The sequence below is a fragment of the Phaseolus vulgaris genome, chromosome 2 (assembly GCF_000499845.2).
Source record: "Phaseolus vulgaris cultivar G19833 chromosome 2, P. vulgaris v2.0, whole genome shotgun sequence".
NCBI classification, from domain to species: domain Eukaryota; kingdom Viridiplantae; phylum Streptophyta; class Magnoliopsida; order Fabales; family Fabaceae; genus Phaseolus; species Phaseolus vulgaris.
The window spans coordinates 30,749,487-30,766,129 of NC_023758.2; the positions used below are offsets into that span (position 1 = coordinate 30,749,487).

At 31.8% G+C, this 16,643-nt stretch overlaps 1 protein-coding gene across 5 annotated transcripts; it reads right to left on the reverse strand.

The window, feature by feature from the left end:
• Nucleotides 1–2,258: 2,258 nt before the first annotated feature.
• Nucleotides 2,259–14,533, reverse strand: LOC137811382 (DNA-directed RNA polymerase IV subunit 1). 5 transcript variants are annotated; one of them, XM_068613090.1, is made up of 16 exons: nt 14,305–14,533; nt 12,958–13,086; nt 12,573–12,693; nt 12,354–12,472; nt 12,025–12,078; nt 11,733–11,942; nt 11,009–11,164; nt 10,784–10,879; nt 8,413–10,691; nt 7,277–7,446; nt 6,554–6,813; nt 6,271–6,444; nt 6,026–6,163; nt 4,953–5,194; nt 4,393–4,504; nt 2,259–3,032 (listed from the first exon to the last, which is right to left on the reverse strand). In XM_068613090.1, the coding sequence occupies exons 2-16, from the start codon at nt 13,042–13,044 to the stop codon at nt 2,832–2,834; spliced, it is 4,419 nt and encodes a 1,472-aa protein (XP_068469191.1). In that variant the 5' UTR covers nt 13,045–13,086; nt 14,305–14,533; the 3' UTR covers nt 2,259–2,831. The 5 variants fall into 5 exon arrangements, with proteins under 5 accessions (XP_068469191.1, XP_068469188.1, XP_068469192.1 ...); XM_068613087.1 differs by having other exon boundaries at nt 7,277–7,449; XM_068613091.1 differs by having other exon boundaries at nt 14,116–14,533.
• Nucleotides 14,534–16,643: the final 2,110 nt, after the last annotated feature.

The window sequence follows — 16,643 nt, forward strand, 5'->3', positions numbered from 1 at the left end:
CCAAAAATTAAAATTGACTTTCGAAATGTAAAATCCAAAAGTATAAAATGTGTTCCATATTGCATAATTAATCAAGAATACAATTTTTTTAAGTCTATTTTGATTTTTAAATTGTGTAATTTAGAAGTCAATTTTGTCTTATGCATTATAGACTCTAAACTTTAAAATTGGTTTTTGGATTGTACAATTTAGAAGTTAAAGTTAACTTCCGAATGTACAACTAAATTGCACAATCTGAAACATATTTTTTAAGTCAATTTGACTTTTGAATTATACAATTCGATAGTCAGTTTTGCCTTTCAAATTATACATTTTGAAAATTAAAATTATCTTCTAAATTACACTATCTAAAAAAATTGACTTCCATATTACACAATTTAAAAGTCAAAATTGATATTTAGGTTTCATGATCTAAAAGTTAAATTTAACTTTTAAATTACACAAATTGATTTTTAAATTACACAAATTGATTGTATTTCATAATAGGAAATGAACTCTTCAAAAATTCACACTCCTCAAAACAAAAAGCCAAAACTCAAACAACTAGTAACCTTGAAAATTTTCTTAATGTTTTCAATGTTGAGCCTAAACACTTAATAAATGCAAATTCAATCTTAAAATAAGATATTTAGTTAGATATTGACGAAACTTACCTCAATTTAAAAGTAAGATTAAAATGATTTAGGGTTGACATGATAAACTAGCAATTAAGTTAATTTGCAATTGATAGGTGATAACTTAGTTTTGAGTTGATAAAATAGTTTTCTGAATTAAGAGCATTTGATAGATATAAAATGATATTGTTATATAAATTGTATTATATAAATATTTTTTATTTTCTAAGAAAAATATATAAGATTTTTTAAAATAATTAAATTCTTATTAAAATTTTAATATTTCTATTTGTTTCTTAAATTTTGCATTTTTTATTTATTTGAAGAAGTCATTTTATTTAAATGAGTATTAATCAAATTTATTTTTTTATATTTTTCAGAATTTTTTTATTTCTCAATTTTAAATTATTGTTACAATTTTTTTTAATTTTTATTGTGTGTAACTTCCATATAGTATTATGTAATAAAATATTTCTTATTTAATTTGAACTGCATAATTTTTTTTTAAAAAAACTCACAATTATTAAAAGTATATTAATTAATAAATTAATTAATTAGAAAAAAAGAAATTATTATCTGTCCAAATTTTTAGTTATATAAAAATCAATTGGTTTAGTACATGTATTGATTTGTAATCCAATAATGATTTAAAAACCTTTAAATTGTCGGTATATTGATTATTATCTATCATATTTTATTATTCACTAATTTACTTAACTATTGACGTAGTGTTGAACTAACTGTCAGTACATAAAGTTAATACAAAATTAAAATCCACTTATATATGTTCCAACATCACATATTCTTTTGCTTTCTAGCTTTCAATAAATTACATTTTCCCACTTTAGACTACTTCCAATATTTTAAAAGAAACTTCACGATATTTAATATTTCTAACACTTTAATATTGGCTTGATTGATAACACTTGTTTAAAGTATTTCTTTTATCAAGACATTTTATTTTAAGTTAAAGCTTATTAGAGTTTTCAAATTTAAATCTGACTCCTTTTATTTATTTGATATAGGCTTTGCTTATATTGTGGTGAATTTTTACAAATTTCAATTATAATAAAGAACATATTAGAAGGCTTTTTTCTGTTACTTGGTTACGATATCTTCATATGATAGTATATATTGTGGCCTAGTCTTAAGAAAACTATCAAATGCTTAGACTTCGAGTGGATGTTATAATAAGACTAACAAACTTTGTTAAAATTTAAATTTAAATTTAATTCATCTTACAAAATTCATTTAAAAAAGGAAATCAAGTTTGTCTGTAGTTATATATTATAAACTAGTTTTATCTAGGAATAAGAGATTCAAACAAGTTTAACAATTCAAATTGAACTTGAATCTGTCCCACATATTAAAAAATTGAATTTATTTTATATTTTTTAAAAGGGGCTTAATAGATTTATATTGTCAATGGGAAAAATTTTACACTATGTAAAAAGTTGACAACAAGCTTTGTGAGACTTAAAACATATAGTTTTACACTAACAATACATACCTATTTTTGAACCTATTAAATAAATTGTATTAAATTATTATTTACATTATGATTTGAAGTATATATATCTTAATTTAAACAGTGTATAAGAAAAACTTGGCCTATCACAATGAATTGGTGGAAGATGGCGATAGTTTTGATCCAAAACATAAATTAAGACATAAAGATAAGAAAGCAGAGATTTGATAAGGTACATATTCATGAATACATATGGTCTGAGGGTATAAATGTTTACAAGCTTCTCGTTGCTGCTTCCACTAGATCTTTCTTTGCCTTACGTAATCGTTGGCAAATAAAGTATTAGTGGAAACAGCAAAAAGGAGCTAAGGCTAAGAACCCACGCCATACAACAGAAAACCTAAATTGTTAATATAAAAGAATGTGTTACCATTGCTTTTAACTTGTGTACTCCCCCTTCAATGCACTATCTCAGTTCTTTCAAAATGTGCTGCTGCACTGCCTCTATCAGACCAGAAAAACCCTTTGAGATACTATATAATAACACAACAAAAGAAGCTTTCAAAAACCTTTCAGATTCCTTCCACCTTTAGCTGGAGTAATGCCAATAACATAACTCTAAAGTCGCAAAAGAGAACAGTGCTCCTCTACCATTGATTCTGGACATCTTTCAAATCGAAGGTAGAAAAACAACGTTGCTTTTTGTGATTGTAGAGTTGAGGCACTACTAACACCAGATCAAATGAAAATCACTCAATATCCTTGGTCACGCACTGGACTTGTGCGTCATCACGTGCTGACCATTTTTTCTTCTGGATCTTTGACATTTTTGGATCAACTACCTCAAGAGCACGAAGAATGCATTTGCGGTATGAAAAATCTTCAACAGTTCCATCAGTTCGTACTATATGGAAGCAGCGGCTATCCTTAAATTTAGGATGCCATCCAACCTGTGACCGAGAGCAAGAACAAACTTCAATACTCGATACATTTTAACTAGCAAAAAAAGCAAGATTGGTACAGTATCTACTCATTATTTATATTGCTGCTATATCATTATCATTAATAGGGATTAATACTTAAAAGCTACTGCGTAATCATAATTATCAAATCCTAATGGCGGCATAATGCTTTAGTGGGACGATTACTGCTATTTTAAACATTATAATACAAACTACATTTATAAATACTAAAATGCCAAAACAGTAAACGGCCAGCATTAAAGAAATTCATGAGAAATAAGACGTTACACACACAATGTAATGAAGTCTGAGTATGAAAGACAATGGTTTTAATAAAAACTAACATACCACGCCACGTTAGATAAAAAAAAATAGCAAAATATGAACTGGAAAATCTGAAGGAAGAAAAAGAACTAACATGCAAAAAAAAATTAGTTCAGTAAACTTTAAAGTGTAAAGGAAACAAGACAATTTTTGTGTGAATGTTTTAAGGAAGAGTTTCAAATCCTATATTCTGTTTCTCAAGCAAAAATTCCATTAGAAAATTGAGGAGAAATCACAATTTCAAAAACCTTAAACAAAATTGTTTCAAGGGTAAAAATGGATGCTGATCAAAAAAAAAAAAAAAGGGTAAAAATGGATGTTTAAAGCCTATATCATGGTAGCTTTCTATAACATGCAAATATCCCTACTTCTTTTAGCCACTATTGTAGCCATGATTGATGACTGTATAACTGCTTCACATTGAATCCCGTGGCAGAAAAGGGTCACTACAGCACGCCATTAACTAATATGTGCTACTATGGAATGAAATTTCCCATATAGGAAGGTGAAATAATTAGCCTTTTAATTTAAACCACAAGAAGTGCCGAGAAAGGTTCTATTCTGATCACGCAAGTTCACTAATACTCAAAACAATCTCAATTCATATGACTGCTTTTCATTTTGTCTTTTTTCTTTACGGGTATTAGGCAGAGTGAACCTAGTGTAAAATCATACAGGGGTTCGACACATTGTAAGAAAAGAATTCGGGAGGGGGGTGTTTGTTTTCACGGATCACTGACTTCATCAGGTTCAATAATGCTGCCGATCAAAAGAAAAAAAAAATGAAGTTCAATAATGCATAAATGTTCGCAATGAAGTAACAGACAAATAAAAAAAAACATTTTCAAAGGAAATTTTTAAGAGGAATACAGAGAAAATATAGAAAAAAATAGCCAACTCTGAAATTTGAAGTGCGGTCCAATTTAATGTGCATTGCCTTTAAACGCGTTAAGACAAAACCAAGAAGAAACAAAATTATATTTTCACAGCAAATCCAAAACCTTCTTCACAACAGTACACATACCTTAATGTCCTGTGGTCCAATACCTAACTTCTCACTTCTACGAGGATGAAAATTCAAAACTCTTAGAATTGTTGATCTGTCAAACTCACTTAGCAACTCATCAATTTCATACCTACATAGACAACAGCCCAAATTCACAATTATTCTGCAAAGTCATAGATCCACAATCACAGCAAGCGATCTTAGACAACATACAGAACTGTGCCAATAAAATATACCTTGAGTTTGGCAACAATATATATATATATATATGAAACAATTGTGAAACAGAAAGTAATATCGTGTTAGCAACTAATTGCAAGAAAATAACAAAGAATAATAATAAACACAACCTTCCAGCAGTATAAAAAAAAAATTATTACAAAGCAGAAAGTAGATTAGTGGAAGTGCCTGACTGCAAGAAATAATCATGGTATACATAACAAACAATACGTACAACCAGCTGTACCATATAATATTAGTTCATGCTATATACGGTAATGTAAATGTCATACCTAGAATATACAGAACTATGTACCATTAAAAACACAACAGAGTTTCAAAAAGGCTACAGTTCTTACTTGTTCAATATGCACCTTGAAGCAGTAGTCAGCTTCTGAATATCATTTACCGTCACAAAATTTCTTAGAATGTTCTTCCACTGTTTTCCCTCTTTAAAGGCATAACCATTTTTATGCCTAAACTCGGAACCACATTTGCCAGATGAATTGTTGTGAGCATGGAAACCAATCTTATTGTTGGGCTTGTCAAAACTGGCTTCTAGCAGCTTATATACATCTACAGCCTTGTCTACCTCATGTCCCTGATAAAATAAAATGTTGGACCATTGTAAATGACAAAACTACATGTACAACTTGCACGGTACAAGATAACTTTTCTCCATAACAACCTAGAAACTCTTCCAAGTCTATCTTTAATCGGTAAAAACCTTAATTTGTTGTCAGAAATGGTAAACATAGTAAATTTACTAATAAAAAAAAACTAGCATGTTTGAATTGAAAATGGCAATTGGAGAAACAAAGGTCAAATGTTTTAACAATCTCAGGATTTAGAAAGCAGCTAAATAAAAGTGTTTATAGAATGCATTACTCGCATTTATACTTGAAAGGTTCACAGTAAAAAAGTCAACAAATAGGATGCTGCTTTCTTGGGAGAAGTTGGTCAAACATTTTGATACTTGAGTGAAATTCTTCTAACTTGCACATACCAGCCATATCAATTTTCGATTCAAAAAGTTAACACTTTTAGGGCAGTAAAAGCACTGGTACATTCCTGGGCTCTTTAAAAATCAACTCCTATATTATAAATATTAATTTTTATCTGGAAAAAGAGAGATTTTTAGAATGATTTTTCAAAACATTTTTAGGAGTTGTTATCACTCACATTGACTTTATATTATATGTTAAGCTTAATATCTTAATGATACATAATACATTAAATTTGAATAGAAGCAAGAAAATTAATATAGATAAGAATACCAACACCTTCTCTGAATGTATGATATCAAAAAAATAAAACATTTATCTTATACATTACAAAGACTAAAATGGTTGTAGAATAATCTTAATGATACATAATACACTAAATCTGAATGGAAGCAAGAAAATTAATTAATAGATAAGAAAACCAATACCTTCTCTGAATATATGATATCAAACAGTCCACTTGTCCCCATAGAGGGACAGTTTCCCCAAGCCAATGCATCCAGGCTGCCCTGGAGATTATCCGTGAGTTCAGACTTGGCAGCTTTTATAAAGCTCCTACCAGGATTCTGCAATAAGATTTGATAATTTCGATATGAATTATATATGGGTTATGAAAATCTTAACATGAGAGAAATCATAAAGCATTGACCGAATAACAAATGTGAAAACTGACAGAAAAGCATGCTTGCACAAATGGTGATGAAACGGACGCATGTTGTCGTTGCTGAGCCATGCCTTTAGCATTTAATCCCACAAACTCTCCACTAGCTGACATACTATTGGCAAGAAGACGCAGATGCTTAGGAAGGATGGACTTTCCAGTATCAGATATTGCTGATGCCAAACTCTACATGTAAACCATATGCAAGTAAATTAAATATACATATACATGTACATTACCATATACTTCATTTGGAACCTAAAACAAAGAAAGGAAAGATTTTAATCATATACACCTTGTAATAATATTGCCACGCTACATCAATTCCATAGGCTGATGAGAGATAATTTATGTTGTCTGGATGACTCCGTGGCCAGTCAATTATCTGCATTATCTTGTGACAATGATTTACAAGTACACCCCAGAATCTTCCAGTGTTGCCCGAGCTGGCCACAGTAACCCTCAAGTACAGTTCACCAGAAGAACCATTATAGGAATTTGTTCCTTTTGATTGATTATTCCAGAGAATATCAACCTTCTTGATGTCCATAAATCCTAAAGAACATTTCAGGAATTCATAATAATGACGAAATATGAGAATATTTTATCATGTCAAGCAATACATATTTGTGCATGAGTCAGATCAGATGGAGTGAAGTTGGTGATAGGAAACCTAATTTATATTTGGAACAATTCACCTATTTTATTTACAATTTTGTGCTTTTAACGTGGGTCCTCCAAAAAGAAAATGATTAAGAATACCACTTTTAACTTCACATTTATAATTGCCAAATACGGCGTAATTTTTTTTTTCTAGCAATGATGGAATCATAAAAGTTTTACATGACAACAAATAAACTTCAACTGACATATATGCAGCACAAACATAATTTGAACTTCAACAAAAACATAAGTAATGTTCCACCAATGTATGTGCTCGTGAAGGTAATTTTTAAAAGGTTCACATATATAATCACCACTTGAAAAAACAGGATATTCATATTAGATTACTACCAACCTTTTATTGTTGTTCCTAGAAAAAAAGGTATCATCAAGTCCCGAACAGAATTCAGTTGTATAGGATTCTCAGAATTTTCAACGATTGTGACCGTAATGCAATCGTCACTGTCTTCTTTGTCTATACAAATGTCTTCACCTTCCTTAGCCGTGGAATCAACAGAACACTTTCTGCTATTTCATTGTCCAAGTAAGAAGGGATCAGTAAATCTAAGCAAAAATGATAACTAATGAAGAAAAGTTAGAGATAACGCAAGTGGTGTATTATTATAATAATCACTAATTTTACAGAAGAAACCCATTAAGACAAAGAAAAGATAATTCTTTTAGAATGCAGAAAACAGTTTTTTCAGTACTTCTAATTTTAAGCCTCAAAAAAATTATAGTCACAATTGGTTTTTCCCGAATAGAATACTTGTTATATAACAGTCAAGGTCCAATAATTGCAAATACCCTTGACCTATTCATATCAATAGATCCATTCGATGATCACTAGATTTTTCTTTCTTGATCAAAATTGCCAGTAATGAAAAAAATATATCATTGGTCTCGTTGGAATTGAAATTTTGGGTACATACTGGCATTATACTGAATCACGGTTTTAAATAATGTCATTTATCTACTTCATTTATAATTTTCAATCTCCCCATCTCAATTTCTTTGACATCTTGCTATTATCTGAAAAGTTCTTTGTAGTTCAGTAACAAATTCTAATTTTATCAAAGCCAGAGGATTTCAGTTCTATCAAATGGTTGTGGCAAAATTATTGCAAGTATCAGGGGTTTCACGAAAATTAGCTGGGTCGCTCAGAGCTGTTGACAACAGTAAATAAACAAGTAAAAAAACATATTCAATGATCCGCTTGGCAATAATTGAACCAACAAAAAATTATGAATATGCAAGAACAACATGACTAGTGGTGGTCATTTATTGCCTATCTGCATTAATAATCAAATATCCTTTACTCTTCAAGCACAGAAAAAAAACATGAATAGAGACTGTTAGGAACTAAGTTACAGGCAGTTACATATAACTGTTGTAACCTTCCCTAACTCCCAGTATAGCACTCAAGGACAGTAAATACTTGCTCAAGTAATAACAAATATTGTTAGAAGCACCATAACAAAAGAAACTTACTTGCTTGATATTTTCAATTTGGTAAAACCGACTTTTGGCTCTGTACTCTGGGAGTAATATCTCTGGTAAAGATAGTCAATGATAGAATGCACTTTCAACTTTCTTCTCATTAGAATTTCCTTGTCTAAATGAAAGTGGCAGACCCAAGGACTGTATTTCTCTAGGCTGCTGCTATCAGGTGGGGTGAATATTATCATCACAGTAGAAACAATTTTTGAGAACAGCAATCTTTCCAAATAATTCTTAACTTCTAAAGCTGCATATTCAAACCCATGTCTCTGTTTACCAACTTTTTCAGAAAAAAATAAAGACACGGACTGGTCACCATTTTTTTTCCTTGAACCACACTCAAGAACATTTTTCAAATTCAGCAAAGGTGACGCTTCAAGTAGACTAACTGGTTGATCCAGAGCACTGTATCCAGCTTCTGAAACTGCAGAAGCAGAAAGTGCCCCAACTGGTTCACCACCAATAGCATACTCTTTGAAACTTTTATCACATGAAGTGTTCTCGTCAATATCATAAGAAAACTGAATAAGTTGATTACCATATAAATTTCTCACTGTTCCGTCATATGCAGCGAACAAATCACGCATGAAGAACATTAGTCTCCGTGTTAATGTTCCTGGAACGTCTGCATTTTCACTAAAACCACTAGCTCGGATTGTTACAGAATGAACAAAACATTCAAGTGGATTTAACCCAGTTAGAAATGAGCTTTTGACCACGGCACATGGAATGTAAGACTGAACAGATTCAAGGGTACCAGAATATATCTGGATTGAATCAAGCCCCTTTTGACTATTCCAAGCAGCACATGAAAGATGGCGGGGCAGTCTGTAAGATAAACGTACCAGAGAATTTTGCATGCCAAGGCACATGGAATGTTGCGCTAATCTCACTAAACTACTCTTGCTTCCAGCCTTATTCATGGCAAGAAAAGTATTGTCTGTACATGCATATTTGTCAGCTAAACTTTGAATATTGCGAAAAACATGCCTAAAAGCATCAACTGATGCCTGACTGAGAGCAGCAGATATTTGTCTTTCATAATTCAGACTATCTGCATCAACAGTCATAGAATTTTCACTCTCTTCATGATTTCCAGACAAAAAATCACAATAACAATCCAACAATAACTGCTTGAAATTACACGCCTTCTCTGCATCTTGTAAGCCATAACAGATTTCCTCAATCATGTTTTTTCGTGCATAGGAATCAGAAGAGAGGTACAAATCTGAGAGTGAAACACTAAAACCAGTCATAGATAACCATTCACACAAAACATTCTGCGCAGCAAACAAAAAGTTTAGAGATTTCCCTTGAAAATGCTCCACAAGACCCTGGAAAACATTGCAGTCAGAATCACGTAACCATCCAGAAGCCTCAAAAGAAGATACAAGCTCCCCATCACTGACAACAACACCATCTGAAGGAAATGAATAGTCAAAATCAGAAGGCAAGAGCATGCTAAACAATTGCTTGCCACTCCAAAATGAGCTGTTACTTGAAGGAGATTTTACAATTGCAGGAGGAGCTAAACCTTTGTTACAAAGCATTTGAAGCTGCTGCATCTGGTAAACATCTAAAAGGACCCCATCTTCCATTAGCAAATATGCAGCAGTTAAACTATCCTCGGAAAGTGAAAGCAGATTTCTACCACTTTGCCCATTAAACAATTGCTTATCCAAAGCAACAAGCTCACTAAGCTCAACTCTTGCACTAACTGATTGTGGAATATACCCATGAAGGCAATCACCATCAAAATCCCCACGAAGTGGAGAACAACAGAGTGGATTAATACACACTACAGAAGATATTGGAAGGACCCTAACAGTGAGAGCAATCATAGAATGTTGATGTATGGAAGGGGGCCTATTTATCAGAACTTTATCCCCATCACAAAGAGGCCTATAAAATTGGTCTCCTATCTGTAGATCTTCCTTTTTAAACAGATGAATTGAACTACCTTTTCTGCAAACATTTATCTGTCCCTTCTCTAACAGGCGTAGCTCACAACAATAAAGCAGCTTTTCCAAATTCTGCCTGTTAACATACTCAGAAACCTGCAAACTTTCAGCAATATGACAAGGTATACCAATTTCACTGAGCTCAAGGGATGGATCACCAACAACCACAGTGCGGAACGTACTATCATTGCGTTTTCCAAGAATCACATCTTTTATCCATCTTAAACCAGAAGAATTGCAAGCATTTTCTGCAACTTTTTTTTTTTGAATATCAGCAAAAATACTAATAGGTGTTTTATCAGGATTTAGCTGCATTTCAAAAGAAAAAAACATAAGCAAAAGGCAAGAAGCATGACAAAGTGCATAAAAGTAACAAAGAGAAAAACGGTTCAGCATCTTGCCTTAGAAATTCTCAGGCAATCCAAAACACGAGAACTTAACTCATTAGCTGTGCCCCTGAAATCAACCAATTTCTTACAAGATCGAGTCCTGTCATCCTAAAAAATTTAACATATAAAGAATCACATTAAGAAACAAGGATATTGACATCGTGCAACTACTTGTGACAGCTTATAAATATTATTATATTAAAAACTACAACAAATGCAGAAAGCATATATACTTACAAAACTCAATCGGTTTCCATTCGAAATTGCATAAGGGACTTCTGTTACACGATGACAATTTGGAGTCACTGGGAAGCAATTAAGAGTAATCAAATTATTTCTTGGAACATATTTTTCAATGAAGTTCGGATCAACATCATTCAACAAAGAAGTAACCTGAAAATAAAAATATGAAATTTACCCTGTTATAGCTCCAGCAAAAAAGCATGACCACATAATAGGAACGACTCAAAAGTATCACAGCAAGTTCAGAAAAGGTAGGTTTGATTTCTAATTGCAAGAAATGGAAAAAACTAAAGTTTTCAGTCTTTGTTTGTCATTCACTTAAAAAAATAAAAGGTATTTCAGAAAATGGAAGGTCACAATAAAGTTATTGTTATAGAAATAATTGTGTCAATGAAACCTTGCAGTGATGTTTTTATAGTGAATGTAATAATCATTACAATAATGTCAATTTCACATTCTAAGGCAATCAATCCCTAACAAATGTTACAGCTAACCTACATTCACTCTCAAGCTGCATATCTCTATGTTCCTATCTATCTATCTATATATGGGTGTGGAAGTGTGTGTGCATGTTCGTATTCCACCACCAAATTAAGTTTCCTCCAAGAAGGACACTATGCTTAAATGAATGTCTTTAATTTTGATATAATGCAAAAATATAGTATCCCAAAGAAAAATATACAAAACTGCAAAATCATGTAAATGTAGGTAGCGCTACCTGTCCTGGCGATAAAACTCTTCTATTTACATAATTTTCTTCTTGTTGAGCATCATAAGGTAAAAAATCCCAATAATCAGCTGGCAGGCTTCGTCCCAAACTTTTCTTTGAGGCCTTATCATTCACTTCAACAATAATTGCAGTTCTTCTGTAGAGATCATTGGACGAAAATTTAAACTTCATTGCTGGATAACGGCCCACCCCATTTCCCTGTTCGATGAACAAGTTGTCATGCCAAGCAAACAACATAACTTACAGAACAATATTAACTGAGGCAAAGGCACTAACTTACAGAACAATATTTGCAATTGATAGACCGCTTTATTCCAAAGATTAATTGAGCACCCTGTTAGAAGAAAATGAAACTATCAATAGGAAGTAGGTATGTAACATTGTACTACAGGTTGTGGAACTTCTCAAATGAAGTCTAATTGTACTTTAGAATCCTATTTAATTAGAAAGGTGGAAAATATTTGGGAAAGATTTTAAAAATCCTAAAAATTTGCCATATGATCTAGATGAATACTTGGTTTAACTTGTGTTATAATACCAAAGCAATGAACTAAAGCCAACTCTTTATTATAACAAAAATCAGACTTAGTGTATCAGTATGTATCTGACCTTAGATTTATGACGAATAGATTTACAAACAGGGCAAATCTTATTCAAGATTTGTGCAATCTCTGACATAAAATATGGATGGAGTATGGGAAAAGGAAATTTGATTACTCCAAAATGACCTGAAATTAAATATTCATGTTTTCAGCGCCTTCACTAATAAATTACAATTATCATAACAAAATCTCTAAACACAATATTCATATACTATGTCATTCACACCTTCACAAATCTTTTTGTTTTTAGAACCACAAGTGGCACACTCGTCAGATGTATTTGGAAGTCCCAAAGTAGACCCAGTGACCTGCCCGGCTGCATTTATCTCCAAAACAGAGACTTTCTCCTGTAGATGTAAAACTAATTAACATTTAATATGTTTTTAATAAATTACTAGGCAGTTAGAAGAAACTATGATTGGTAACCATTCCAATCTATAGAGATTCATCTTTTAAAAGGCAAACAAATTTATGGCCCACCCTTCACTCGGTGTTAATGTGTTACACAGTAAGTGCATACCATTTGATCCCACAAAGAAAGTAACAGTGAACTAACAAATAGAGAATAATTAAAAAACTAAAATAAATATAAGAGGAAGAATATACTTAACTATATCATTTTCAGTTAAGACATCAAACTTTATCGCTCTTATGACACCAGATGGCGCTTTGTTTCCGTAAAAAAACTCATCATCCATGGAACTTGGTAACCTTTTACTCAGCAAAATATTCCAAGTAACCTGTTCATTTGCAAAGCATCAAAATATAGTTGAGTAACAGTACTGACAACACAATTTTCTAAAAACTAGAGACAGGTACAGGAAAATGTCACCAAAGTTTATGAAGAAAACAATTTATAGACAGAAATGTTCTAAGAAATTCACGTGGAATCAATTGTGGGTGGCAGAAGCCAAAATTTTGACATATAAACACACCATTGTGGCCTATGGTGCTGCCATAACATGCCTCCATTCCCAAATTGCGTAAGGCAATTGGCAAGCCATATAGAATGGCTTGCCATTTAACAAAGATGTCTAGAAATCAGCACAGTAAGGCACACTGATATTTCCTTAAAGAGAGGAATAGGTCCCTTGGTTATCTGGGATCTTAGAAGTCGAATATCCTCATAATCTAATTTATAATTCATATATACTTTCAAGGATTATGATAATTCTCCTTCCCAAACCAAACCAATTGCAAATTGCATTATCCCATCTAGTTACAAATGTGGACACAGCCACCAAGTTCTTACACAATCTTAAAAACATGCATCTTCTAGCCAAAACATAATCTCATAAGTTTACTCAGCTCCAATATCATTTTTCCAATATCATTTTGTAGGCCAGACCCTCAAATGGTGAATGCATGCCCCGGTGGCTAAAATACTTACTCTCACTTAAAAAATAAAATGCACAATAAATATCTGTAACTGCCCTGGTTAGACCCTGAAAAGGGACCGGGCCTGGTTAGACAAGCACAGAAAGGAATAAGGAGGTGGAAAGAAAGTAATGGCATGCACGCAGATGTGAGCCATTGATAAACACCTTATGCAAAACTGTACTTTTATCTGCTTCTCAGAATGCACAAGTGCAGTTACGGCAAAATGTGAAATCGGGAAACTAAAATGATGAGACAGAAACAAAATATCTTGCAGTTCAGAGGATAAATATCTAGATTGTGTTCAAAAGAAAAACTCCCTTCTCCATAAATGCAAACCACAGCCACAAATCGCATGAGCATAAGAAACATAAAATCATCGTTGGAATTACCTGAATGAATCGATCTGGGGGCCTAGAGTTCGCAAAGCACGATTATTTACCATGCAGCAAAAAAGATCATGCACATTTTGCCGCGAAGTACTACTACCACAGTACTCGCCAATGAACCGATTAACGAAGTTTCAGAAAAAACCGAGAGCATCAAATAGCATTAGGCGCGAGAGAGAAGTTATTACTGACCCGAGTGAATGATCGAGTTGAACAGCACGCAGTCAGTATTTATGTGAACTGCGTGGCAATGCTCTGCGAGAACCAAAATCGAAACGGAAAAGCGAATTTGGATGAGTGAGTGAGTGAGAGAGCACAGTAAAGAAGAATGAAGAAACGCCGCCGGTCACTTTCGAAGTGACCACGAGACAAACGCCGAGTGTAGAGCAGCGAGGCCGCGATAAAAGGTTTCTCTCACTCTGCTTTTGGGCTCTTGTCTCTAGGTTATATATAACCCTTCCCTCTGCTTCACTTTTACGCCTTTGCCCTCTCCAACCACCATTTTTTTTTTTTCACTATCAGCTTTTTTCTTTTCTATGCAACAAACCTCTTTATACAATAAACAATTTGTTAACTCAGAACTATAAGACTTCTTAACATAAAAAAAAAATTATATATTTAAGTTAAGATATCATAGAAACTTTTTTAATATCAAACAAAATATGCTTTGAAAAAGATTTATCCTCTTAATTTAGTCTTGTTGATTTTGAATTTTTCATATTTTTTAAATAATATGTTTTGGAAATAAAAAAATTTAACAACTTATTGAATATTAAATATGTTATTTAAATCAGAGTAAATTATAAATTCTGTATTCAGATTCTGCCAAAGTTTACAAAAACTTATACTAAAAGATAATATAATAGTGTTGCTTTAAAGAGACATCTTTAATTTTATATCAAGAAAGGTTACACATATTTCGAAACTTAGTTTAATAAATACATAATTAAGTTTAAAAAGAATGATAATGTTTATCGGTAAAAGACCAATGGCGGTTGTCGGAAATCCCGAACCGGGTTTAGGCAAAGTACGGTTCCATATTTTTAAAGGACTTATATATATTAAAAAATATTTTATAATTGTTATTAATATTATATACATTTTATAAAATAATATCTTATTAATATATTTTTCACTTTTTATAGATCAATATTATTAATATGAATAGGGAAAATATTGTCATTGTTATTTTATTAAGGTAGAAATTTTAGATGTTGTGGTGATCACGTTTTCATCTATTATCGCATTTATTTATATGTAAAAAAAATCATTATTTTTATGTTATTTTTCATTGTTTTATTCTGTAAATATTCATTGTCAATAGGTTGTTAATTATTATTGGTCTTATGTTGTCATTTATTATCACACCTATGTTTTTTGTTATCAAATTGTCATTTATAAGCACACATGTTTATCTATAAAAGACTCATATTGTTCTCGTGTCATTTGTAATTGTATCTATTTGCTTGTCTACAAAAATTCTCATTGTTGTCAAATGTTGTCATCACACATGCTGTTTATCTAAAAAATTCTCAATGCTGTCAGAGGTTGCCATCACACATGTTGTTTATCTAAAAAATTCTCATTGTTCTCGTGTGGTCATTTATTATTACATCTATTATAGAATGGTTGTTAGGTAAAATTTTCATTATTCTTATTTTATCATTTATGATCACACATATTTACCAAATTGTTGTCAGATTGTCATTTATAATCACATTTGTCTATGTGTAGAAAATTCGCATTGGTTTTATGTTGTCATTTATGATCACACCTGTTTATCTTGTTATCAAGTTATCATTTATAATCACACATGTAGAAGATTCACACTGCTCTCGTGTCATTTATGATTGTATCTACTTGTTTGTCTACAAAAAATTTCATTGTTGTGAGAGATTGTTATCACACATGTTGTTTATCTATAAAATTTTCATTGATGTTAAAGGTTGGCATCACACATATTGTTTATTTAGAGGATTCTCATTATTGTCAAAGGTTGTCATCACACATGTTGTTTATCTAAAAGATTCTCATTGTTCTCATGTGGTCATTTATGATTACATCTATGTTAGGTAAAATTTTCATTACTCTTATTTTATCACACATATTTATTAAATTGTTGTCAGATTTTCATTTATAATCACATTCATCTATGTGTAGAAAATTTTCATTGGTTTTATGTTGTCATTTATTATCACACCTATTTGTCTTGTTATTAAGTTTTCATTTATAATCACACATGTTTATATGTAGAAGATTCACGTTGTTCTAGTGTAATTTATGATTGTATCTGGTTGTTTGTCTACAGAAATTATCATTTTTGTGAGAGGTTGTCATCACACATGTTGTTTATCTAAAAAATTCTTATTGTTGTCAGAGGTTGTCATTACACATGTTGTTTATCTATAAAATTCGCATTGCTGACCGATGTTGTCATCACACATGTTGTTTGTCTAGAAAATTATTATTGTTATCAGAGGTTGTCATCACACATGTTGTTTATCCAAAAAGTTCTCATTGTTGTCATTTAT